The sequence below is a fragment of the Anas acuta genome, chromosome 27 (assembly GCF_963932015.1).
Source record: "Anas acuta chromosome 27, bAnaAcu1.1, whole genome shotgun sequence".
Lineage (NCBI taxonomy): Eukaryota > Metazoa > Chordata > Aves > Anseriformes > Anatidae > Anas > Anas acuta.
In genome coordinates, this window is record NC_089005.1 from 2,006,729 (window position 1) to 2,031,514 (window position 24,786).

Below are 24,786 nucleotides of genomic sequence, written 5' to 3' on the forward strand. Positions count from 1 at the left end.
CCTATAAGTTACCCCACAAGTCCGTTACCCTATAAGTTACCTTGTAAGTCAGTCACCCCACAAGTTAGTTACCCTATAAGTTATCCCCCAAGTTACCCTGTAAGTTAGTTACCCTATAAGTTACCCCATAAATTACCCCACAAATTAGTTACCCTATACGTTACCCCACAAATCCATTACCGCACAAGCCAGTAACCCTATAAGTTACCCTGTAAGTTACCCTATAAGTTACCCCATAAATTAGTTACCCTGTCATTTACCCCACAAGTTAGTTACCCTGTAAGTTACCTTGTAAGTCAGTTACCCCACAAGTTACCCCGTTAGTTACCCTATAGGTTACCCCACAAGTTAGTTACTCTGTAAGTTACCCCACAAGTTGCCCCACAAATCAGTTACCCTGTAAGCTGCCCCATAACTTACCCCACAAGTCAGTTACCCTATAAGTAAGTTACCCCACAAGTCAGTAACCCTGTAACTTACCCCATAAGTCAGTTCCCCTATAACTCACCCCACAAATCAGCCACCCCATAACTCACCCCATAAGCTGGTTACCCAACCTGCACCCCAAACCCGGTGTCAGTTCCGTGCCCGCACCCCCCACCCACCGGCTGCAGCCCCCCCACCTGCTCCATACACGGACCTGCCCCCCCCATACGTGCCAGCCCCCCCCCCCAAATTATTACGGACCAGCCCCCCCCTCCAGCCCCCTATATCCATACACCATTACGGGGCAGCCCCCCCCCCATATCTCATTATAAACCAGGCCCCCCCAGTCCATAAATCATCCCCCCCCCCAAATTATCACAGACCTGCCCCCCCAAACCCTATTACACCCCCCCCAGCCAAACATTATTAGGGGTCAGCGCCCCCCCCTTCCATACCCTGACCCCCCCAGCCCCCCCCAAACCCTGTGCCCCCCCCAGCCCCTACATTATCACAGCCCAGCCCCCCCCAAATTATTACAGACCTGCCCCCCCCAAAACCCTATCACCCCCCCAGCCATACGTTATTAGGGGTCAGCCCCCCCCAAAACCCTGTGACCCCCCCCAATGCCCCCCCTACCACCCCCCAACGCCCCCCCCAGGCCCCTCAGGCCCCCCCCAGACGCCCCCCACGCCCCCAATGCCCCCCCCAGGCCCCAAACGCCCCCCCCAGACCCCCCCCATGCCCCCAATGCCCCCCCCAGGCCCCAAACGCCCCCCCCAGGCCCCTCAGAGCCCCTCAGGGCCCCCCCAAGCCCCTTAGGACCCCCCCAGGCCCCCCTTAGGCCCCTCAGGCCCCCCCCACGCCCCCCCCCCACTACCACACCCCCCAATAACCCCCCCAACCCCCCCCCAAACCCTCTCCACGCCCCCACCTCAGCCCCCGGAACCCAAAACGGACCCCCCAGGAACCCCCCTGGACCCCCCCGGCCCTCTCAGGGCCCCCTCAGGACCCCCCGGCCCCCCCCCGCTCACCAGCTCATGGTCCCCGCCGCTCCCGGAAGTCGCAGCCGCCCGGGGCCCCGCCCCTTCCGGCCCCGCCGTGACGTCACGGCTCTCCGGGGGGGGGAGTTAACTCTTGCCGTGCCGGGCTGGGTGGTGGTGGTGGGGTGGGGGGGAGTGATTCGAGGTGTGACGTCATGGGGGGATGGCGTGGGGAGGGTGACGTCATGGGGGTGCTGGGGGGGGTGGGGGAGGGTGGGTGGAGAGGGGCTGCTGTGGTGGGGGCCCCGAATCCCATCCCAATGGGACCCCAAATCCCATCCCAATGGGATCCCAAATCCCAGCCTGGTGGGACCCCCAAATGACGTCCTGGTGGGATCCCAAATCCCATCCCGAACAGGACCCCAAATCTCATCCCAAACGGGATCCCAAATCCCATCCTTGTACGACCCCAAATGATGTCCTGGTGGGATCCCAAATCCTGTCCTGGTGGGACCCAAAATCCCATCCCAATGGGATCCCAAATCCTGTCCTGGTGGGACCCCAAATCCCATCCCAAACAGGTTCCCAAATCCCATCCTTGTGGGATCCTAAATGATCTCCTGGTGAGACCCCAAATCCTGTCCCAATGAGTTCCCACATCCCATCCCAAACAGGATCCCAAAACCACTCATGGTGGGATCCTAAATCCCATCCTGATGGGACCCCAAATCCTGTCCCAATGGGTTCCCAAATCTTATCCTTGTGGGATCCCAAATCCCATCCCAATAGGGTCCTAAATCCTGTCCTGGTGAGATCCCAAATCCCATCCTAAACAGGATCCCAAATCCCATCCTGGTGGGATCTTAAATGATGTCCTGGTGGGATCCCAAATCCTGTCCTGGTGGGACCCCGAATCCTGCCCCATTGGGATCCCAAATCCCGGCCTGGTGAGATCCCAAATTCCCTCATGGTGGGACCCTAAATGATGTCCTGGTAGGATCCCAAATCCCATCCCATTTGTCTCCCAAAACCTGTCCCATTGGGCTCCTGAATCCCATCCCAGCGGGCTCCTCGGTGCCATCCTGGTGGGGTCCCAAACCCCATCATGATGGGCTCCCAAATCCCACCCTAATGGGTCCCTAAATCCTGTCCTAGCAGGCTCCTAAATCCCATCTTAACGTGTTCCTAAATCCCATACCAATGGGCACCCAAATCCCATCCTAATGGATCCCTAAATCCTGTCCTAATAGGCTCCCAAATCTCATCTTAATGGGTTCCTAAATCCCATCCTAATGGGCTCCTAAATCCTGTCCTGTAGGGCTCCCAAATCCCATCCTGATGGTTCCTAAATCCTGTCCCAATGAGCTCCTAAATAATGTCCTGGTGGGCTCCCCAAACCCTTCTGCTGGGATCCTAAATCCTGTACCAACAACCTCCCAAATCCTGCCCCAATGGGGTCCCAAATCCCATCCTGGTGGGCTCCTAAACCATGTCCCGATGAGATCCCAAATCCCATCCTGGTGGGCTCCCAAATCCCATATCGATGACCTCCCAAATCCTGTCCCATTGGGATCCCAAACCCCATCCCAATGGAATCCCAAAAGGGAGAGCGAAAAGCATTCAAAGAAAAATCCCATAAAGCCCCCCAGCTGCCCCCAGAAAAAGTTCCCTGGGGGTCCCCATCCCTTTGGGGGCAGGGGACGGCCCCGTCCCGGTGCCACCACCCCAACCACCCCATAATTTCCCCCCCCCACACCCCAAAAGGAAAGGCACCGCTCTGCCAAGCCGGCGACTCCGCGCAGCAAAATAAGGAGGGGAAAAAGCAAGTGGGAGGAAATTATAGTTTGGGAGTTATTTTCAGAAAGGAAACTGAAAAAAAAAATATATAAAAAAAATAAAAATAAAAAAAAATATCCTCGTTTTCAATACAAAACACGGGAAATTCGGGAAAATAACTTGCAACAGGTTCTGGGGTGGGGTGGGGGGAAGAGGGATGGGGAAATTATCTCCCTCCCCACCCTGTGTTGGGATAAATAAAATAAAAATAAAAATAAAAATAAAAATAAAAATAATAAAAATAAAAATAAAAATAAAAAAAGGCACTCCCTGGGTGAGGAAGAGGAGGAGGAGGAGGGGAGGAAGGCTGCTGGAGAGGCTGGGAGCAGGCGGAAAGGGGGAAAAATGAGGATGGGCGAAGCAGGTTTTGGGGTGAAAAGCCACAAAAGTGGGGCTGGAGGCGGGAATGGGGGTGACGGGGGAGCAATGGGGTTTTTGTAGGGTACGGCAAAACCCTCGGTGCCACCAACCACGCTGTCCCCAACCCCTCTCAGCCAGGGAGGGAGGCGAAACCCCAAAAAGGTGTCGGTGGCACCGGGTTGGTGCCGGCACGTGCCCCGGCACGGGGCCACCGGGCAGGGCCAGGTGCCAAGGGTGGCTTTGATCGATTAGCGGCAGGTAATTACCCCAAAAAAAAACCCCACAGCCGGGTAATTACAGCCCCGGCTGATGCTGCTAAACTGGGAAGGTGTTAGCGACACCGGTGAGGACACGGGATTAGCGCACGGGGAGCGAGGGAGGTGACACCGGGCAGGGATTGCGCCCGCCGAGGTGGGCACCCCGAGCCCGGGATCGTCCCCTTGAGGGAGTGATGGAGGAAAATGAGCGGGATTTGGGGAAGATTTGGGGGAAAATGGTTAAAAGAGCCCCTGGGAGAGGTGTGCGCGGCGTGGCGTGGGCGCAATTAGTTTCGGGGTGCTGGCAGGGAGGCAACATGAAGGGCAAAGGTTGGGGCAAGCGCCCCGGGGCTCCCCGCACGTGTCGGGGAGCGGGGTGCCCTGGTTGGGGTTTTTTTATTTATTTTTGGGGTTGAGCCACCTTCGATGAACTCCCTGCTCTTGGCGTGGCCGCTCTGGGCACGTTTCTGGGCGGCGACAACCTTCCCTGTCCAATTTTTTTAAAATTTTTCTCAAGGTGGAGGCTGGAAAGGGGCCGGGAAGAGAAGGGAGGACAGCACCACACGGAACCAGGAGATCCCAAAACACCCCGAGCACCCTTTTTGAGACAATTCACCTCAAGATTTCTCCTATCGAGGCAGCAGGAGAGGCCGAGAACCCCCAGGAGCGATCCCAAAACCACCAGAGCTCCGAAAACTCCTCGACACACATCCCCCAGCCTCGGGGACGGGGACCTCATCTCCCACTTCTCCTCCTCAAGAACCAATTCCCGTCCCGTGGAGCCCCCAAAAACCCCTTGGCGAGGTTTTCGGCAGCCTCCAGGGGAGGCCGGGGCCGAGAAGGGGGGGAGAAGGCAGCAAGTTGTGTCGCCGTGCCTGGCAAACCCTTCCCTCCTCCCCAGAACGGGGATGGCAAGTGCCGTGTTTCCGTGGCAACCAACATTTTCGTGCAAGGTGCCGCACGCACGCCGCACGTTTCGCCACCCAAGGGTGCTCCTCACCTTGACGGGTCCCCCCCCCAAATTCACCCCATTAAGGGAGGACACAATGGGGCCGCGCTCCCCAACACCGCCACGTCCCGTTGGGGTCAGGCCTGGAAGAGTAGGCCCGAAGAGAAGGCCCGGCCCTTTTTATTTATATATATCTATATTTTTTGGCCCCAAAAAGCACCAAAAGCAACACCACGAAGGTTGGGGGCTGCTCTTGGCCCTGTGCTGACACCTCTCCGTGGTCACCCCAAGAGGAACCACGCTGGAAAGGACTCCCTGGGGACGCGGGATCCGGCCCTACAAAGCACCCGGGGTGCCCCAAAGCCGGTTCCCCGCTGGCCCCGAGGTCCTTTCCCCATCGGGAAGGCCGGGCCGAGCCTCCCCTGAGTCACCCGGAGCCACCCCAAGGCCCAGCCCCGGGTGTCTCCCCGAAATTAAAGGCTCTCCGAGCCCAAACGGCAGCGACTGGAAGAGCCGCCCCGGCCTGGTGCGAGCAGCTCCTCCGGGGCCCATCTGCGGATGCAAATTAAGGCCAAAAAAGGGAAATCGGGCGATGTTTTCCATCTCCCCGTGTCCCACCACACGTGGGGACCGCCGAGGATGACCACGGTGCCACCAGCGCCACGGGGGGGGCACCCAGCACCTCGCCTCGTCCCGCTGCATCTCCCACTTTTCCCTCTTGCCCCTATGGGCAAAAAACCCCAAATTGGGTTATTTTTAACGGGGGTGACCCAGCCAGCTCGCAGCATGAAGAAAAATCCCTCTCCGCTCCGTATCTGCAGCAATTTGACCAGCGAGAGGCGGTGGCAGGGCGGGGGGGGGGGGCATTAAGGGCTGACCCCCCCCCCCAAATCCCCCTTTTTTAGATCCTCTTTTCCCCAGCGGCCGCGAGCGATCCCCTAAATCCGGCTGCAAAATGGTGCCGGGGTCAAAGCCGACGGCGAGAGCCCGCTGAGGGGACCGAGGGGTGGAAAAACCACACGGGGATGGAGCCGGAGGAGATGGGGCGAGGAGGAAGAGGAGGCGGCCGTGGCGTGGGTCTGGGGGGGCTCGGAGGTCCCCAAAAAGCCGGGGATGGGGGCACGGGGACGGAGCCGGTCACCGTCGGGGTCCGAAGCGCTGTCGCTGCTGTCACCGGGCTGTCCTGCGAACAGAACTGAAGGAGAGGGGACTGAGAAAAGGTTGGGTTATTTTAAAAAAAAAAAAAACATACAAAAAAAAAAAATTAAATTAAAAAAATAAATAAATAAAATAATCAAATACAACACTAGAAAATGTACAAACAGATTTCAAAGTCATCTGTAAAGAGGCACAACGCCTACCATCCTACACATTCCAAGCAAGCCATTTTAACATTCTCCTTACATATTAGAGACTTCTTTTTTCTTTTTTTTTTTTCTCCTCCAAACCAATATAGATATTTTTAAGCAAGGTAAAATAAAGATATTTACTACAGAATTTGATTGTCAGCAAACACAATATATTTACTGCATTAGCATTTGCTCACAGTGCAAATGGTACAACAATACATCAGTTCAATATTTCTGATTTTTCCCTTAAAAATGCTGTATGCATTAACTATCATATTTGCATTACAACATGACAAATGAGCAAATGAAATGTGTGTGAAAATTATCACCTTTTCACAATATCAAGCATAATTTTTTTTTTTTAACCTTAGTATAAGGTACTATAAATCCAAGAAATAAAAACATCCACAAAATATATTACATCTGGTATGATTTTTTTTTTTTCTCTAAGTACTCAACTTTATACAAAAGTCTTTCAAAAAATATCATTCCCTTAGGTTTGTGTGGTTAAACCTGATTGTGTTTTTTGTTCCTTTCAGTTCACATAAATTAGACTGCATTCTTTCTCTTCTCTTTATTTTTTGTAGGTTTTTAAATTTTTTTTTTTTTTCACATGCAGACATCAAACCTGGATAGCACGACCTTTTGGCAACAAAGATTTTTTTTTTTAAAGTCATTATTATTTTTGCTTAGTTTAGCTTAAATGTCTGAGCACAGTTTTATTAAAACAAAAGAAGAAAAAAATCAGAGCAGTCATGCAATGACATGCACATACCAGAAGGAGAAAGGAAAAAAAAAAAAAAAATAAAATAGAGGACTAATTGATTCTTCTCCTCCGTAGTTGGTTTGTTTTAAAGTGACCAAATAAAATAAAATAAAAATATCTCACATTATAAAAAGTATTCAGCAAAATACTGGTTTGTTTTGTTTGTTTTTTTCTGCATTTCTGTAAAGAATTTCCCTTCTGTTGGAGAGGAAAAAAAATAAAAAATAAAAATAAGGAAAAGAAAAAGGAACAAGCTGCTGCCGGGACAGCTCCGTGCCGCCCCCAGCACCTTCTCGCCAGCCCAGCAGCAGCCGCCCAGCGCCCGGGAGCTCACCCCCCGCCGCTGCAGCCCGCTTACCTCCGCCGCCGAGCCGGGGGGCTCGGGTGGGAAAAGCACGCGTGGGGCACGACCCCGCCGGGGCTGGCTGCCCGGGCACCCAAGGGTGCCCCAGTGCCGCTCGCCGGACCCTGCAGGGCTGGCTCCCAGCGGGTGGGATCCGTGTGTGCGGTGCCGACCCCCGGGGGCAGCTTGGCCGCGGGGCTTGGGGCTGAGCGGGTGCGGGCACCGGGAGCGCGGCCACCGTGCTCCGGAGAGGCTGGGAGCCGGGTGCTGGGGTCGGATCCGGAGCGGGACCCCGGGCAGGTTGGGTGTAGGATCCACCGGATCCAGCCCACGGGGGGGTCCCGGCAAGCATCCCGCTGGCAAGGACGGGGCCACGGGGGGCGAGCGGGACGCCGGCGAAGCCCCGATCCATCCGGCACCAGTGCAAAAAGGTGTCACCGCGCCGTGCCATGCCTCAGGCGCACGTGGTGACGGCGGGGGCGAGGGCGACGGGGGGCGAGGTGGTGGCGGCGGCGGCGGCGGTGGGGGGCGCGGCGGGTGGGGGCCCGGCCGAGCCTTTTTCAGCCTTCTTCTCCTTCTGCTTGAGGTGGATCTTGGCGTGCCGCTTGCGCTCGTCGGAGCGGGCGAACTTGCGGCCGCAGAACTCGCAGGCGAAGGGCTTCTCGCCGGTGTGGGTGCGGATGTGGGTGGTGAGGTGGTCGCTGCGGCTGAAGCTCCGCATGCAGATGCGGCACTGGAAGGGCTTGTGGCCCGTGTGGATGCGGAGGTGGCGGGTGAGCTCGTCGGAGCGGGAGAAGCGGCGGTCGCAGCCCTCGGCGGGGCAGGCGTGGGGCCGCTCGTGGAGCGGCGTCTTGCTGGGCCGGTTGGGATACTTGCGGGGCCGGATGGGTTTGAGGGTGAGGGGAGGCTGAGGCAGCCCCCCGAAGCCCGGGTGGATCTGCTTGTCCTTGAAGGCCTTGATGGTCTCCAGCGGGGTGATGGGGGGCGGGTTGACGCGGATGGGGTCCAAGCTCTGGAAGGGTTTGTGCTCCGTGATGGTGCCCATGTCGTTGGGGTGGTGGTAGAGGTTATAGTCTGGGATCATGGGGAAGAGGTTGCTGTCCAAGGCGGGTTTGGCCGCCTGGTAATCCTGGGGGGAGTAGGTGAGGCCGGGGTTGCTCTGGGGGTCGTGGAAGGAGACGGGCTCCGGGTAGAGGTCACTGCAGGAGGAGTAGGGCGGCAGCGCGGGGTACATCTGGTCCACGTCGCCCTGCGGCGGCCCCATGCTGCCCGCCGAGCTCTGCGTGCTGGTGAGCGCGCCCGAGGACGGCGGCACCCCCAGGATGCCGGCGCTCATCAGGCTGATGATGTTGTCCTGGCACCAGTTGGAGGGCGAGTCGAAGGCGAATTTCCCCAGGTAGGTCACAGTCTTGTTGCCCGGGGCGGGCTGAAAAGTCCCCGAATAGGACAATTCCTGGCTGGCTTTTTCGTTCGCTAAGCCAATGTCCATAACATTATCTGCAGAGCGAGGGGGGAAGAGAAGCGGGGCACGGTGAGCCGGGCGGGCCGCAGAGGGGCTGGGGGAGCGGGGATACGGCGAGACGAGCCCCCCCACAACCCCCCCCAGCTCTAAGGGTCGCCCCCCACCCTCTTCTTCCTCGCTTTTTCCCCCCCCTCTCCCGGGCAACCGGCGCGGCGCCGGCTCGGCTCTCCGTGCGCTGCGGCGCTCGCTGCGGAGGGTCCCGGGGAACGGAGCCGGGCGGCCGCCCCCGCCGCCCCCCCCACTCCTTTCCGCGGCTCCGGGCTGCCGGGGCCGCCCCCCCGGGCTCTGGAGAGGGGGGGGACCGGGGGGAAAGAGGGGAGGTACCTGCGGCTACAGGTAGGCTCCCAGCCCGGTAACCCCGGGCATCCTCCCCGCCGGCAGCGCCGGGCACTCCGCGGAGCACCCCCGCCGCGATGTGGGGGGGGGCACCGACGCCGTTCCCAACTTGGCCCCGCGCAAGGAGGAACGCGAGCGACTTTTAGCCCGGCTCGCCTCGGCTCGGCACGGCCCCGGCCCCCGGAGGCAGCGGGGTGAGCCGGGGGGGGGGGCTCCCCTTCCCCACCGCCGCCGCCGCCTCTCACCTTTCGGGCTCCCCCCCCCCCCCGGTGCCCGCATCTCGCCCCCAAAGCGCTCCGGGGGGACCCCACGGCACGGCCACGCGTGTCCGCGGGGGGGTCCCGCTCCGCCAGCGGGGCCAAGGGGTGGGCTCCAGCTGCCGGGAGAGGGGTGTGTTGTGGGGGGGGGGTCCTGCCGGCCGCGTGTCCCCCCCCCCCTTTCTCTTCCATCCTCCCCCCGGAGCCGGAGCCCCGGCCGCTGTCCCCGTACCTGCGGCGGCGGCTCGGCGGCAGCGCTGCGCGGAGCCCTGCGGCAGGGGAGGCAGCGATCGCGCGGAGCCGGGGCGAGGAAAGGGGTGGGTGGGCGCGGAGGGGGGGGTTTGGGGGGGCCGCTCCCCAAGCCCGGCGCTTCCCCTTCCCTCCGAGGCTCCATGCCAGCCCGCACACGGCGTCCTCCTCCTCCTCCTCCTCCTCCTCCTCCTCCTCCTCGCCCCACCGCCTCCCCCGCCTGCCTTCCCCCTTTACCTGCAGCCATCTGGTTGTAGTGAGCCACCGAGTCGCTGCTGCCGGAGAAGATGTTCAAAGAGTTGGGGATCTCCTCCGGGTACAGATTGTCAGGCAATTGGTTCAGCAAAGTGTTCATGGTCCCCGGCAGCTTCTCCAGTAGTTTGCCGGTCATAGCACTGGAGGAAAAGGCAGGCTCACCGCGGCTCCGAGCTCCGCTCCGGAGGCGACAACATCCGAGTGGCAAATCCGGGCGAGGGCGAGCATGCAACGGGAGGAAAGTTGGGGCGGGGGGGGGGGGAGAAGGGGGTGGAGGGGAAGAGGATGGAAGGAGGCTGCGAAATTTGGGGGGGCTGCGAAATCGCTGGGAGGGGGTGGGGGGGGGGGGGGGCGGTCCCGGGATGGGGGGGGGGTCCCGGCGGGGGGGGGGGGTTTCCTCGTGGGGAGGGGGCGATCCGGTGGGGCAGCTGCGGCCGTGGGCGGCTTTTTAACCCCCCCCTCCGCTGGCTCCTGGCTTTGCTCCGCCGCCGGCCCCGCTCGCAGGATCCTCGCTGCTGCCCGACTGCTCCGCCGGGGACTCCCGCAGCCCGTTTTATCCGGGCGGAGGGAGCGCTCCGTGACGTAGCTGCCCATATATGGACAGACAAAGCCGCGCCGAGGCCGAGACGTCACAATGGAAGCTCCGCACAATGGAACATTAGAAAGCAGGAAGCGGGGCCGGCGCGCCACGGGGAACGGGCAGCAGGCAGCGGGAAGCGGGCAGCGGGTACAGGGCACCGGGGGTGCTGCACCGGGCATCGGGTACCGGGCACAAGGCACCGGGCATAAGGCACCGGGAACCGGGAACCGGGTACAGGGAACCGGGTGTTTTGCACCGGGAACCGGGTACCGGGAACCGGGGGTCCTGCACCGGGCATCGTGCACCGGGCACCGGGTACCATGTACCGGGCACCGGGAACCAGGAACCGGGCACCGGGCACCGGGAACCGGGTGTCCTGCACCGGGCATCATGCACCGGGCACCGGGTGTTTTGCACCGGGCACCGGGCATCATGCACTGGGAACCGGGAACTGGATACCGGGTGTTTTGCACCGGCCATCATGCACCAGGCACCGGGTGTCCTGCACCGGGTACCGGGAACCGGATGTCCTGCACCAGGCATCGGGTATAATGCACCGGGAACCGGGCACCGGGTGCACCGGGCACCGGGCATCATGCACCGGGAACCGGGTGTCTTGCACCGGGCACCATAAACCGGGAACCGGGTGTCCTGCACCGGGCACCGGGGACCCGATGTCCTGCACCAGGCACCGGTATAATGCACTGGGAACCGGGCACCGGAAACCATGCACCGGGCACCGGGTGTCCTGCACCGGGCACCGGGAACCGGGCACCGGGCGTCCTGCACCGGGCACCGTGCATCATGGACCGGGAGTCCTGCACCGGTTACCGGGAACCATGCACCGGGAACCGGGCATCCTCTACCGGCAACCGTGCATCTTTCACCAGGCATCACGCACCGGGCATCGTGCACCAGGAACCGGGCACCGGGCACCGGGCACCTCGCTCCCTGCACCCGGTAGCCACCTACCGAGCACCGGCACCTTCCTACCGGCTCCCGGGAGCTGCGCGGTGCCCAAATCCCCTCCGATGATGCTCGGATGGGGAGGGGGGGGAAGCGCCCCCAGACCCATCCCAAAGGGAACCGGGTCGGGGGCGCGCAGGGGAACCCCAGAGGGTGGAAAGGGGGGAATGAGGGGGCCGGGGGGGGTCCTTGGAGCTGCCCCCCCCGGGTGATGGGGGGCGAGGGGCAGCAGCGGGCTGCCCCCTCCCCATTTATTCTCCCTGGGGAGGGCGCAGCGCCCCGGCTGCTGGCAAACAGGTAACACTTGTTGGTCGCCTGCGATTTTTAACCTCGCCTTCTCCTTCTTTCCTTCCCCCCCCCCTTTTGAAAAGTTTGGCACTTCCAAGGCGTCGGTAATTAGGTGGTTTCGTGCGAAGTGTGCCAACTGATGCTATCTGGGAAGAGAAAAAAAAAAAAAAAAAAAAAAAAAACCCTCGGAGTTATCCAGCGAAATGTATGGAAAAATGCTGTGTTGCAAGAGCTCCGCTTACCCAATTCCTGCAGGGCCGGCTGGGCCATGGGAGCTGCAGCTCCAGGGGGGACCCAGCCCCCCCGGAGGGGGGGGGCACGGGGGGGGTGTGCAGGAGGATGCCCCTAGTGCGAGGCTCTCCGGTGGGATTTGACATCTGGGGGGGGTTTGGGGGGTTTGGGGGTTTTTGGGGGGGTCACGGGTGCTTTGTTTTGTACAGGGCCCTGCAGTCAGGGGCACTGGAAGGGCCCCAAATCCATCGAGGACCCCCCCCATACGTTGAAGCCCCCCCCTATAACACAGTGACACCTATTTCGTGCAGGACCCCGCTTGCATTAGGAGCGACCCCATCACTTGCAGAGCCCCCCCACACACTTTGGAGAGCCCCCCCACCCCTTTTCAGGGCCCCCCACTCTTATGGAAAGCCCCCTATCCTTTTGGAGAACCCCCCTACCCTTTGTAAAGCCCCCCCACCCTTTACAGAGCCCCTCACCCTTTTCCAAGCCCCCCCTGGACCCCTTGCAAAGCCCCCTACCCTCTGCAGAGCCCCCCACCCCTTTCAGACCCCCCTCACCTTTTGCAGAGCCCTCCACAACTATGAAGAGCCCCCCACCCCCTTGGAGAGCCCCCCACCTTTTCCAGAGCCTCCCACCCCTTTGGAGAGCCCCCCCATCCCTTTCAGATCCCCCCTACCCCTTTACACAGACCCCCCTCACCCTTTACAGACCCCCCCTTTCTTTTTACACCCCCCCACCCCTTTTTAAACCCCCCCAACCCCTTTTTAACCCCCCCACCCCTTTTTACCCCCCCTACCCTTTGCCACCCCCTCCCCCTTTACAGCGCCCCCCACCCTTTTTCATCCCTCTTCCCACGCCCTGCCCCCCCCCTATCCTTTACAGGGCACCCCCCTCCATCCCCCCCCATCTTTAAATCCCCCCCCCGCCCTTCCCCCCCCCCCACCGCCCGCAGCCCTCCCCCCTCTCCCCTCCCTTCCCCTCCCCTCGCCACCCCGCCCGTTGGCCCGGCGCGGCCCGGGGGAGCGCGGCGGCGGCTGCGGGGTTGGAAAGGGGGGGGGACAAGGAGGGAAAAGAAGCGGGGGGGGGGGGGAAAACGGGGCGGTGGCGGGCGGGCGGCCGAGGGGAAGCACCATACAAGGTCTGGATCCGGCCCCGCCTCTGCTGCCTTCTTTGGCCGCCGGTTCCGGTGCCCCCGGCGCGGAGCGGTGCTGGGGGGGTTGGATACGGAGCAACCCCGGCCCCACGGCAGCACTGGGTTTTTGGGGGGGCCCTGCAGCTCGCTGCACCCCCTGTCACCCCCCTCGAGGGTTTAAAGGGGGTCCCCAAGCCGAGCATCCCCCCCAAATCCAGCATCCCCGCGGCGCGTTCCCACGCTCGCTGGGGGCGCGCAGGGGTCCCCGGTGCGCCCCCGCTGCTGCGCGGGGGTGGGGGCACAGCGGAGCTGCCCCCCCCCTTAAAATGAAGCTCAGCCCCCGAGCGTGTGCGGCAAGAAAAAGGAAAACAACACAACAACAACATCAACACCAAACACCTCGGCTTACTCCAGGCTCCCTAGCGGAGGGGGGGAGCGCGCGTTTGGTGCGCGGTGCCGGCAGGCACCGGCGAGCCTCGGGCTCGTAATTGCTGAGCCGGGGCAAGCACGCACTGGCCCAGCTCCTCGCCCCGCCACGGAGCTGCTCAGCACCCCAAAAAGGTGCCAGGAAGCCCAGCCCCACTCCTGGAGGGGTGCCCAAAAGGCACCAACCCCGGGTGGATCACCGGAGACGGTGCCTGCATCCGATGGGCAGAGCGCAGGGAGCCCCCCCAAAAGCATCCCGGGGGGCATCACCGCCACCCCAAAGCCTCGCAGCGGGGTTGAGGCTGGGTTCGAAGCTCCTGAGTCATCAGGGCCTGGTTTGCAGGGCTAAAAGGGGTGAAAGGCACCCCCGTGAGAACGGCCCCATCCCGCGCGGCCGCTCTCGCAGCTCCTCGTGGCGCTTCGATGCCAATTGATGGGGAAGGGCCGGCAGCCAAAATAAATTCGGGCAGCCTTCGACTGGCATGAAAACGGCCGCGTGGGGGTTGGGCTGGCTCGGGTACAGCTCGACGTAATGGGTTGGAGTGTCCCGAGCGGGGCACTTTACCCAAAGGGAGCGCAAACGCCTCACCTCGGATGCTCCGGAGGGTTTTTAAATTACAGCTTGGGCTTGGAGGGAGCCTGTAGCAGAAAGCTTTCACTTATTTTGATCATCCCACACGCCTGCCTCCCAGGCCAGGTGAGCCCATCCCGGTTGGGGTGTCCCGGTAATAGGAACAATCATCGCTGCGGATCCAGGCGCACCGAACGCTGCGGTCCCGTCCCCGGAGCTGATGCAGATCGCGCCCCACACCGCTATCACCTCTGCCCATCGGAGGCTCCTCGCCTTAATAAAGCCAAGGAGGCAGAGCTGGCCCAGCCTTGGGCTCGCTCAGCCCCTGCCCTAACGGCAGCAACGCCGCCGCGGTGCCGCGCACCCCGGGGACCCCCCGTGGGGCTGGGGGCAGCCCGTGGGGCTCTTACCACGCGGCGTGCCGAAACCCCACGGTGCCCCAGGGGGGCCGGGCTGGTGCCCACCACCGAGAAATCATCTGATGGGTGATTTCTCCCCGCTCCTCTCGGTCTTGTGACCCCGGTGATTCATGTGCCGGGAGCCCGCAGGTGCCGTGGCCGTGCCGAGGAGCCCCGCTGCTCGCTGGCTCTCTCCGGGGACCGCCGGGGCTTTCAAAAGGGGAACCGGGCAGATTTTTTTCACCTAATTAACGGCAGCATAAAGGTGGTTAGAGGGGAGATAGCGTGGCTTGTGCGTCTTGTGGTGAGGCGAGCGGGCTGCTGCTTCCCACCGAAATTGCGCCCAGACCTCGGTGCTGGGAGCTGAGCCTGGGAAGAGCCGAGCAGCAGAGGCTGAGGACCACGGAGAGGTGCCCAGCGCCTGCCCAACACCTTTTTGGGGTTCTCAGGAGCTCAAGGAGGCTCCACACAGGGCTTAGCACATGGCTGGGGACCTGCAGCATCGGTGTCTCCAGCCCTGGGTGACAAAGGATGCTCAGAAGCTGAGCTCGGGGCAGGATCTGGAGGCTTTTAAGAGAAAACAGAGGCTTCGCTCCCCGGCCCCTTGGATTTGCTGCAGATGCAGATCTGGGGCTGCGAAGGTCACCAAGATGTAAACACTGAGCCTGGTGGGGACCTCAAAAGGTCACCCCACCGCGCTCCTACCCCCAGGCATGACTGTACCGGGGCCATGTGCGGAGGCGGCTGCAGGGATGGCCGACACCACCAGCCCTCCTCCAGCAGCTTTGGAGCAGGGGAACAAATCAAGTCGGCCGCCCGAACCGCGAGGTGGGTGTCAGGGAGGTATCTGATGAAGCCACGGCCGTCTCGCAGGGCTGCGAGCGTTTTGTTTGCAGTCGGTGAGGTCTCACGGGCGGGCTGTGGTGAGCCGGGGGCGTCAAACACGAGCTGCCCCCGCCGTGGCTCCCGGGGCTGGAGCTGCTTCGGCAGCAAATTCACTCTCCGGGCAGCCCCGGGACCTGGAGGTGAGAGATGCCGAGCACCTGCAGGGATGGGAGGCAGGGTAATTTCAGCCCTGCCGTCATTTCTGGAGGAGGAGAGACTTTCTCCTGGGCTGCTGTTGGGCGTGGGAAATCCTCGTTTCAGGCCAAAGGCTGGCTTGGGGAGCTCCAGCCAGGAGAAAAGTGCCGGGCAGCTTTCCTGACCCAGCACCAACACCCTCCTCCCCGGCACCGTCCGCGTCCTTTCCAGGCGGCGGGCTCCCAGCTCGCCTCGGTTTTCCTGATTTGCCTGTGAAAACTACACACCCTCCTCCTCCGGAAATATTCAGAAACACTTGCACTGAACTATGCATGGCAAATGAGGCACACGGCTGCCTCATCCCTCCTCCTTTTGGGGGGGGGGGGGGGTGAGGGGACCCCCGAGGGCAGGATTTGGCACCCTGGGATGTGCCGCTGCGTGCTGTGCTGCTCCCGAGGGGTCCAGCTGGCTCAGCTTGAGCTCTGGGTTGGGGGAAAATAGGTAGAGAGGTATTTGGGGTGCTCCAGGAGGAGGGGGAGTTCTGTAGGAACCCTCTCCTGCCTCAGTTTCCCTGTGGCAAGGGGGGAAAATCGGCCCTGCCTCACCCTGCGCAGCAGCAGCATCAAAAAATTTAGGGGAGGGGAAGGTCCCCGAGGTGGAAGAGAGATGGAAACCCACCCCGATGAGCCTGGGGCAGCCGGAGGAACCCAGCCTGGTGCAGCCCCGGGCACCCAACACATCCCTGGGCACCCCATGCGGGGAGATGGGTGCTGGGTGGCCGGGACCGGTCCCTGAAGGTGGCAGCACTGGGAGCTGCTGGAAGCCAGGGAAGCTCCGGCACCCGCGGCAGCACCACGGGGTGCTCCCAGCACCAGCTCTGCCTGCACCCCAAACCTCCTCACCGCCACCACCCCCATCCCAAACTGCCCCCTGGCATCACCCCAAAAGGGCACCCGGGGCTCCGATGCGCTCAGGGGGCACCGGTGGCGAGGGGCAGGTGCAGGGCACCCCGAGCGTGGCCGCACGCTGCCCCGGGCAGCCCCAAAGTGTGGGTCAGCCAAGTGCGAGCCCGGAGGGCTTTCCTGTTATTATCCAGAGCGCAACGGGGGAACAATAGCGGTGGCGGCCGGCGCAGTGCGACCCGGAGATAAGGGGCCGGGGCGATCAGCAGGAAAACGGGGCAGTAGGTCCAGAGCGCAAAGCGGCCCCGAGGGAGCGGCACCGCTGGGAACGAGGGGTTTGAGAGGTGAGGAGAGGGATTGGGGTGGTAGGAACACGCAGGGATAGTGGGATGGGGCTGCAGGGCCAAGGGTTTTCATCCTGATATTATCAGGTGAGCATGGGCCCCAAATGTGTGCCCACGGCCAGGGATCCCAGAGTGCCCCAAAAGGCACCGTGGAACCGGTGAGGGGTTCGTGGGGAGCTGCCAGGATGTTTTTTTTTTCCCCTTTTAACACGAAACTAAGAAGCATAAGAGGAAATAGGTGCTGCGTCTCGGCTCTGAGAACCAGGCCGTGACAAAAAAAAATGGGAGACGAGGATGGTTCCCGAATTGGGGGCAGCACCAAAGCGCGGCGGTGGCCACGCGCCCGCCGCGGCCGATCGCGGCGCTGGGTGAAACGCTGGCCCCGGTGTGAATTCACAAAAGGGAATCCAGAGCCTGACATCTGGCCGGCTCAGGATGCCGTGCAAGGGGGTGGACATCCTCCCGGGCAGCGAAAGCCAAGCCTGGGAAAGTGCTGCTCCCGAGAGCCGCCGCTGCCTTTGGTCTAGCCACTGGAGGAGAAACTGGTAGGAGGCCAAAGGCGAGGTATCTCCACATCCATTGAAACCAGCCCGGGGGGAATTAGCCATTTCCTAGCAATGAGGAAATATCGGGGTTAGCCGAGGACCTGCGGGCTTGCGAGGAGGGGATGAGAAGCGAGTCGGTGCCGACAAGTGAGGGCAGGCCGGGGGCTGCGGGCTGAAACTGCCCCGCGCCCTGCGCTGCCGGAGCGGGCGAGCCCACGGCTCCCACCACGCCTCCCGCGGGATGCAAACCCCGAGAGGCATCCGCCTCACCCCGCAGACAGCCGGGCGTAAACAGGGCAGCGCCGGGCACCCGGCGTGGCCCCAGCGGGGCAGGAGGAGGTTTTGGGAAGGATCCGGCTCGCCTGGTGAGGTCTGAAGCCGCTCGGAGCTCCCCAGCTCCGGACACACGCCCGGGGGTGCCCTGAGTGGGGTTTTCATGGGGCTGCTCCGTTTTCCCCGTTTTCCTACCCCGTGGGGCAGGTTGTGCTTATCTGGTGTGGGTTTTTCTCCACAACCTCCTCTCGATGAGGTTGGGGAGATGGGCACGGAGCTGCAGCCCTCCCCTCTCCAGCAGCACCGGTTTTGGTGTAGGTGCACGGGGTGAAATCAGCAGCTCCAGTTTAGGGTCAGCTCCTGCTCATGGCCAGAAAGCTGTGGGGTGCCCCGTAAGCACCCCGGGCAGGGCGAGGGCCTGGCTCTGTAATTTTGGAGCCGTTCTCCCTCTCCTGAGCAGGAGGGAAGGGCAGAGCCAGTGAGTGGGGACCCAAAGGGGACCCAAAGGGAACCCAAAGGGGACTGGGTTGTCTCTGCAGGCAGCCCCACAAAGCTCCCCCGCTGCCACGCCGCAGGTCGGAAGCCTAATAAATATTAGTCATTATCACTAATTAATAAAAGCATCGTGCCACGACCGGCCCGCGTGCCCGTGCTGGCACCTCCGGCTGCTGGCGCGGCACGCAGGGGTAGGGACGTGGCCCCGTCCGCGCCTCGCCCGCCTTCCCCTATTACTTCAGGAGCCCTAAATTCCTGCGCAGCCCTGGCTGCCGTTCCCAGGGCCCGCCCCGGCTGCAGGTCACCGCATCCGGCACCTCGGGGCCACGGGCGAAGCCGAGCACCCACACGGGCACCGGGGGGGTGCCCAAGGTTGGGGGGGCTTCGTGCGCCCATGGCACGATGCGGGGCGCTGGGGTTTGTCCCCTTCTTGTTGCTCATCCTTTAAATGCTCTGAGAAAGCAGGGGGGAGAAGATGAAATAGGGATCTCCAGAGCACGGCCAGCAAAGCTTTTCCCAAGGCAGAGGCTGCTCTGGATGCCTCCTGCCCCAAATCCCTCCAGGTTTGCCGCTGATGCTTGAAAAAGGGAACGGGGAGGAGTTGTAGGGGGGCTGCGGTGCCCCCGTGTGCCCCCAGCTGCCCCCAGCCAGCAGTGGTGTTGTGAAGCTCTCCCTGATTTACCAGGGAGCCTTCACCGTGATGTTTTCCCCATTTCTTACCAGGAATTACGTCCATCCAAAACAATTCAGTTTTCATTTTATGCGTTTTAAAAACCTATTAAAAAAAAGGGAGGGGTGGATTTGAGAATTTGCCCCTTAGAACGGGGACAAAAAACTTCATTTCCCCACCCCTCAGCAGTGCTGGAAACTGGTTTCTACTGGCACGGGAGGATCCCACCCCTGGGTGCCCCACGGCACCGACCCGGAGCGCTCGCCCCCCCAGAAAACCTCCTTTTGGGGCACCCAAAACGGGCAGCGTTGTTTATCCCCGTGCCGTGGCCTCCCCACCAGCAAATCATCCTGACCTATATCCCCGGGGGGGGTGGAAAGGGGGTGCAGCAGGGCTTTAATTCGGCAGATAGGGCCATTAGGCAGCTATCGTTAATTAATCCGCAGGTTGATATAGTTATGCACTTAGATCATCAGCACCTGATCCTGCTAATCCCTTCTTGTGCAAGTGCCTGTGCGAGGGGAAGCTGGCAGCGCTCTGCTCCCCAAAATCTGCTGTGGTCCCACTCCGTCCCCACAAAACACCGAGGAGGCCGGGGGGTGACAGAGGTGTCCCCATCCCTGCTCCTCCCTGTCCCCTGCCCCGAAATCTGCCTTTTCCAGGCGTGGTCCCGCTGGGTGCCTGTGGAGAGGGGACCCTTTTTGGACTCTTTTCCCTCTCTGCTTCAGGGGATGGGACCGAGGGCTGCCTCCCCTCGAGCCAGGGGCTGAGATCCTTCTCATTACAGTAATTACGCCGATAATCGTTGGGAATAGGTAATTATTACCCTGGTGACTTGGGGCTTGCGCTCGGCGCAGGCTTCCTCTGGCCTCCAGCCCAGTTTGGGAAAGAAACAGAAACACCCCCACGTGCGCTGCCGCGAGCTGCCGTCGCTTGCAGGAGGAGCAGGCGGCGATCCCAAACTTCACCTTCCACATCCCAAACCCCAAACCCTCCTCTCCCTCGCCTGCTTTATGGCTTCGCTCCGGGAAGAGGTTGGAGACCCCACAGGAGCCTCCACCACACCAAGGAGGCCTCCACGGCAAAACTGTTAAATCTGTGGCTCTTGGATCACTGCTGTGACCCCAAAACCTTCCCAAAGATTGGGTTCTTTTAGGGATAATGTTTTTTTTTGTCCCCCAAGGTGCAGCACCAAGAGAGGCCGGCGGTGCCACGGGCTCCAGGTTGCGCCGAGCCCCGGTGTTGTTTTCTCATCCCCCCCTCGTGCCTTGGACCCACAGAAGAGAGAAAAAAAAGAAACAACAAGCCCCGGCAGTGGAAAGTCGGGCTAACAAATACAAATAAAACTTCCTCTGGATGCTAAAAATGACACACGTAGACAGAGAAAAAAAAAATGCTATCGGTGACAATAACACGGCGCGGAGCTATTTCAGTGCCGCCTGTTCCATTGCAGCGCTCGGCGCTGGGGTTGTGGCTGCCGAAAACCAGCCACTTCCCCAGGGACGTGACGTATTTCCTTTCCATCACAAACTGATTTAGAAGCAAAACTTTCTACATTTAGGCAGCGAGAGACTCAGCTTCTCTTTTCGCTCTTGCACCAATGGTGAGCGAATGGAAGGAGAGATAAAGGGGGTGGGACCGGCGCGAAGTGACTGCGTGCGGCTTCCTTTCCTTTCCTTTTTTTTTTTTTTTCTTTTTTTCTTTCTTTGTAAATTATCAAAAAGCGAACAAAAAAACCACAATTAATATTTTCCACGCCGTGAGGGCCTCGCACACATCCCAGTGAGAGTTTGTGGTTAGGGGCTGGCCGACGCTGCTGCCCCGTGGTGCGCCCGGTGCCGCGCGCGTGGCTTTGAGCAACGCGGCCTCCACCTCTCGGTCCTGCTCCCCAAGGACTGTCCCCATCCCTGTCCCCTTCCACATCTCTGTGCCCATCCCTGTGCCCTTCAACATGCCCCGTTCCCGTCCCCATCCCTGTCTCTATCCTGTCCCTATCCCCGTTTCCATCCCCATCCCCATTGTCTCCATTTCCATCCCTTTCCCCATCCCTGTCTCCATCTCCATCCCCATTCCTGTCCTCATCCTGTCCCCATCCCTGTTCTCATCCCATCCCCATTCCTGTTTCCATCCCAATCCCATCCCCATCCCATCCATGTCCCTGTCCCTATCCCATCCCCATTCCTGTTTCTATTCCCATCCCATCCCCATCCCTGTCTCCATCCTGTCCCTATCCCCGTTTCCATCCCCATCCCCATTGTCTCCATTTCCATCCCTTTCCCCATCCCTGTCCCCATCTCCATCCCCATCCCTGTCCCCATCCTGTCCCCAACCCTGTTTCCATCCCAATCCCATTCCTGTTTCCATCCCCATCCCATCCATGTCCCTGTCCCCATCCCTGTTTCCATTCCCATCCCATCCCATCCCCATCCCATCCCCATCCCTGTCCCCATCCCGTCCCCATTCCCATCCCATCCCCATCCCTGTTTCCATCCCCATCCCATCCCTATCCCTGTCCCCATCCTATCCCCATCCCATCCCCATCCTTTAACCCATCCTGTCCCCATCCCATCCCATCCCATCCCCATCCCCATCCCCTTCCCCTCCAAGGCCCATCTTGGTGGCACACGTGGAGGACTTGGAGCACCTGCCCGGCGCTCGCCCCAGGCGTGCTCCCGGCTCTCATCTCCAGCTCAAATTAAACCCAAGAATGATGGCGATAATTTCCTCGAAGGATAAACATCCGATCGCTTTTCTCTCCCGCTCCACCAAAAATAAACACTCCAGCCACAAGGAATTAAAGGCAGGGAGGGAAGGACGCCTATAGTTTGACTGCAGGATGTCAACAAAGCCTGACCTTTCATTTACACCGGTCCCTCTGCATTAACCTAACGGCCCAATTACACCCTCAGCGGCGGGGAAATGTAAAAAAGAGAAGGAGAAATCCAACTTTAGCAGACTTCCATGACATCTCGAAGTGTCATTTCCTCCGCTGCTAATTTTAGCTGGCTGATGGCAAGCAGGGCAGCGTGTTTTGTATTTTTTTTTTCTTTTTTTTTTTTTCTTTTTCCTGGGCTGTGGTGTGTTACCCGGCTTCCTTTTTTTGTTGCTCTCCTGCCCTGCAGCTTCCCCCAGCGGCGTGCGCCTTGGGGCAGAGCCGGTGCCACCGGCCCCGTGTCCTGCTGTGGGGTGGCACCGGGGCAAACGGGAGGCGTTCGGTGCCTGCGGGCACCTCGCAGATGTGATTCAGCCTCCTCCTGCTGCAGGGAAAGTCCCGGCCACGTTTGAGCCCTCCTGAAAAAAAAAAGGTGAAAGCTGCTCTCGCAGCATCGTGTCCTCAGAGAGCATGGGATGGGCGCAATTTGCTCCGGGACTGAGTTGGATCCGGCACGAGATCCATCACCAACCTCTCCAAGCACCTCCAGCCCTCGGGGGGGCTTCCTCCCCTCTGCACGGCCACGAGGGAGTCGTTTCCCTGCCTCAGTTTCCCCACCTGCAAATTTTCACCCCCCCAGGGATGTGCAGAGCTCAAAGTGCTCCCGCAGCCAGCCCCGGGGTGGCCTCGCCGCCCCGGCACCGGCAGCGCAAACCCAGCCTCGTCGCTGCGAGGAGGACGTGATCCCAGCCTTGGAGAAACCCCCGAGTCTTAGCTGAGAGCCTAATTAAAGAGCTAATTAAAGGGGAGGTCCGGCTAAGTGGCCAGCCGGCAGAGCTCCTCTGATTTACGGCTTTCATTTCGGTTTTGCTTTCCAAGAGGAGCTGACTGAGGCAGCGCGGGGAGCGCGGGCAGGGCAGGGATGGAGCCACCCGGGGCTCCCTTGGTGTCCCCCCAGGGCCACCACGGTGCCACCGAGCACACGTGGCCGTCCTGAAAGCCCCCAAAATCTGTGGGGTGCTGGGGTTGTGCCAGGCAGCAGGCACGGGAGATGCTGGGCAAAAACTCTGCTGGGCACGGAGCCAGGAAAGGGGTGGGAAGCGCCCTGTGGGATGGATTTGGCCACGTGTTTTGCCCAGCTCTTGGCCCCCCGAGGCCGTGCTGTGTCCCCCCCAGCAGCAAGGAGCATCCCAGTGCTCTCCATGCCTATTTTTTATTTTCTGAGCCACAGGCAGCAAAGCTGAGAGCTGGGTGAGCTGGGACGCACTCGGGGTGCACCAGAAACCCCACGCCGGTGGGGAGCAGAGGGGAAGAGACCCCCCCAGGTTCTGGGGGGGGAGGGAGCTGGGCTTCCTGCTCCCGAATCCAGGCCGGTGGAAATTTGGGCAGCAGCTGGGAGCAACCCCAGGGCTCCCAGGGTCTCATCCGTGGCGATGTGGCCCCGGCTAATCCTCGTGGTGCTTGGTGAGGAACTGCGTCGAGGCCACGGGGGAGCCGAGGTGAAACCTCTCCACGAAGCTCTCCATCGCCCAGGCACCTGGGGGAGAGAGGATAAAGGGGTGAGCGGGGCCGGATCCTGCTCCTGGCTGCTGCTGTGGTGACGGGGCCGTGCGCTGCCTGCCCTGTGCCGGCTGCTGCTTGGCCCCCGACCACATCCTGCGAGCTGCGGCTGCTGCTCCCCACCGCCCGCCGGGCACCCTTGGGTGCTGCAGCCTCTGGGGGAGCCCAACCCCGAGCATCCCCGGGCTGCAAAACTCTTCTCGTCCTCCCCCCTCGTCCGCCCCCGCTGGCTTCCTGCCGACCTTTGGAGCAGAGCTTCCCACCGCTTCCTCCAAGCCCACCCCGGGGTGCTTGGAAATCCCCGGCCGCCCTCATGGGGGAGAGGCCAGGACATCCCCCGGCCCCTCGCCTGCTGCTGCTGCTGCTCCTGAAGGCTTGGGAGCGGAGAAAATCATTTTCCCCCACCCTGACCCCAAATTTTGCTGCCTGGGGGGGGGATCCACAGCCCCTCCGTCCTCAATTCCTGCTCCCAGGGGTGCGCAACCCTCGTGGACAGCGGCACCGGAGCACCTCGCGATGCCCCCTCCCCTGGGGACCCCCTCCCTTGGGGACCCCCGATTTGGGGACATCTGTAGGGCCACGGCCGGGGTGCTGCAGCAGGAGAAGAGCCCCGTTGTTTATCCGAAACCCGCCCTCCCTTCCTGGCACCTCTCTTGAATGTCACGGCGCAGCCTGGTCGCGCTTCTCCGCCCTCGGCGGGAGCACACCAGCCCCCCCCCCCCCCTTTCTTTTGCTCTTGCCAAAAACAAAAAAAAAGTGCTGAGCAAAACCCCGGCTGCTTCATCATCCGTGGCGATGGCTCAGGGCCACGGGGTGCTGCCGGAGAGCCCGGCTCCCCCCCTGCGTGCCCCCCACCACACCGTGAGTCAGCCTCCGGCCAAAAAAGCCCCCGCCGGGCTCTGCCTTTCTGTTTTACTCCACCCTGCGTGCTGCAGCCTCCTGGGCCAGCACCCAGGATGGAGGCATGGGGTGCTCGGGCCCCATCCTGCACCCTGGCAGGCTGCTGAGGGGGAGATGCTGGGGACACATCGGGGTGGGGGTCCCAAATGCCCTCCGGCACGGCCATCAGGCCTGGGTGCCCAAACAGCACCCTTCAGAGGAGGGAAAACTCTCCTTTCACTGCCTGAATCCCCCCCCCTAAACCACCTCTGGGGTCCCGGTGAGCACGGGGCGAGGGGATGGGGTCTCTCGGGGGGTCCCTGTGGTGATCCCACTGCCCCCACCTCCAGCGGGTGCCTTTCATCCGCGGGATTTCAAAGCCCTCGGAAAGCCCAAGCGGGAGCGCGGTCGGTGCCCCGTGGGATGGGGGCGACAGCGAGGCACGGCTGCTCCCCCCTTCCCAGGGGGGCTGGCGGCTTTAATTAATGCTTACGAGCCCCCCCGAGGGGCGTGGATGAAAGCAGCTGGGACCAGGCAGAGTTACTGTGGGGCTGCAGGCGGGGAGGCACACGGGACGAGGGTTTTTCCTGACCTACTTTCCTACCTGCGCTCGCACCGGTGGTGCCCATCCCTCCCGGGGTGTCCTGGAGGAAATCCCCAAACGCAGCCGCCCAGCCAGGGGCAGAGGTGTTGGGGGCTTCCCCAGGTGGCTCCCGGCCCCGCATCCCCCTCCCCAAAGCCAG

The 24,786-nt window shown here is 61.4% G+C and overlaps 3 protein-coding genes and 1 long non-coding RNA gene across 7 annotated transcripts in view; all 4 read right to left on the reverse strand.

Annotated features, from left to right (window-relative positions):
• BIN3 (bridging integrator 3) overlaps window positions 1-1,548 on the reverse strand; it is a 29,752-nt gene extending 28,204 nt beyond the window's left edge. Inside the window, exon 1 of the mRNA XM_068662083.1 lies at window positions 1,458-1,548. Coding sequence (XP_068518184.1) covers window positions 1,458-1,465 — 8 coding nt within the window. The 5' untranslated portion in view covers window positions 1,466-1,548. The remainder of the gene's footprint in view (window positions 1-1,457) is intronic.
• Window positions 1,549-6,305: 4,757 nt separating this feature from the next.
• On the reverse strand, window positions 6,306-10,426 carry EGR3 (early growth response 3). The gene is made up of 2 exons (XM_068662081.1): window positions 9,868-10,426; window positions 6,306-8,763 (listed from the first exon to the last, which is right to left on the reverse strand). Exons 1-2 carry the CDS (start codon window positions 10,019-10,021, stop codon window positions 7,721-7,723), a joined length of 1,197 nt encoding a protein of 398 aa, XP_068518182.1. The 5' UTR covers window positions 10,022-10,426; the 3' UTR covers window positions 6,306-7,720.
• Window positions 10,427-17,118: 6,692 nt separating this feature from the next.
• Window positions 17,119-20,774, reverse strand: LOC137845256 (uncharacterized). Its single transcript, XR_011090145.1, has 3 exons — window positions 18,985-20,774; window positions 18,783-18,837; window positions 17,119-17,360 (listed from the first exon to the last, which is right to left on the reverse strand). It is a non-coding gene; the product is annotated as an uncharacterized lncRNA (long non-coding RNA).
• A 2,027-nt stretch (window positions 20,775-22,801) lies between these two features.
• Window positions 22,802-24,786, reverse strand: part of PEBP4 (phosphatidylethanolamine binding protein 4) — a 61,440-nt gene continuing 59,455 nt past the window's right edge. For all 4 annotated transcript variants that reach the window (XM_068662109.1, XM_068662106.1, XM_068662107.1 and 1 more), the window contains one exon: window positions 22,802-23,141. In XM_068662109.1, the coding sequence (XP_068518210.1) occupies window positions 23,050-23,141 (92 nt within the window). In that variant the 3' untranslated portion in view covers window positions 22,802-23,049. The remainder of the gene's footprint in view (window positions 23,142-24,786) is intronic.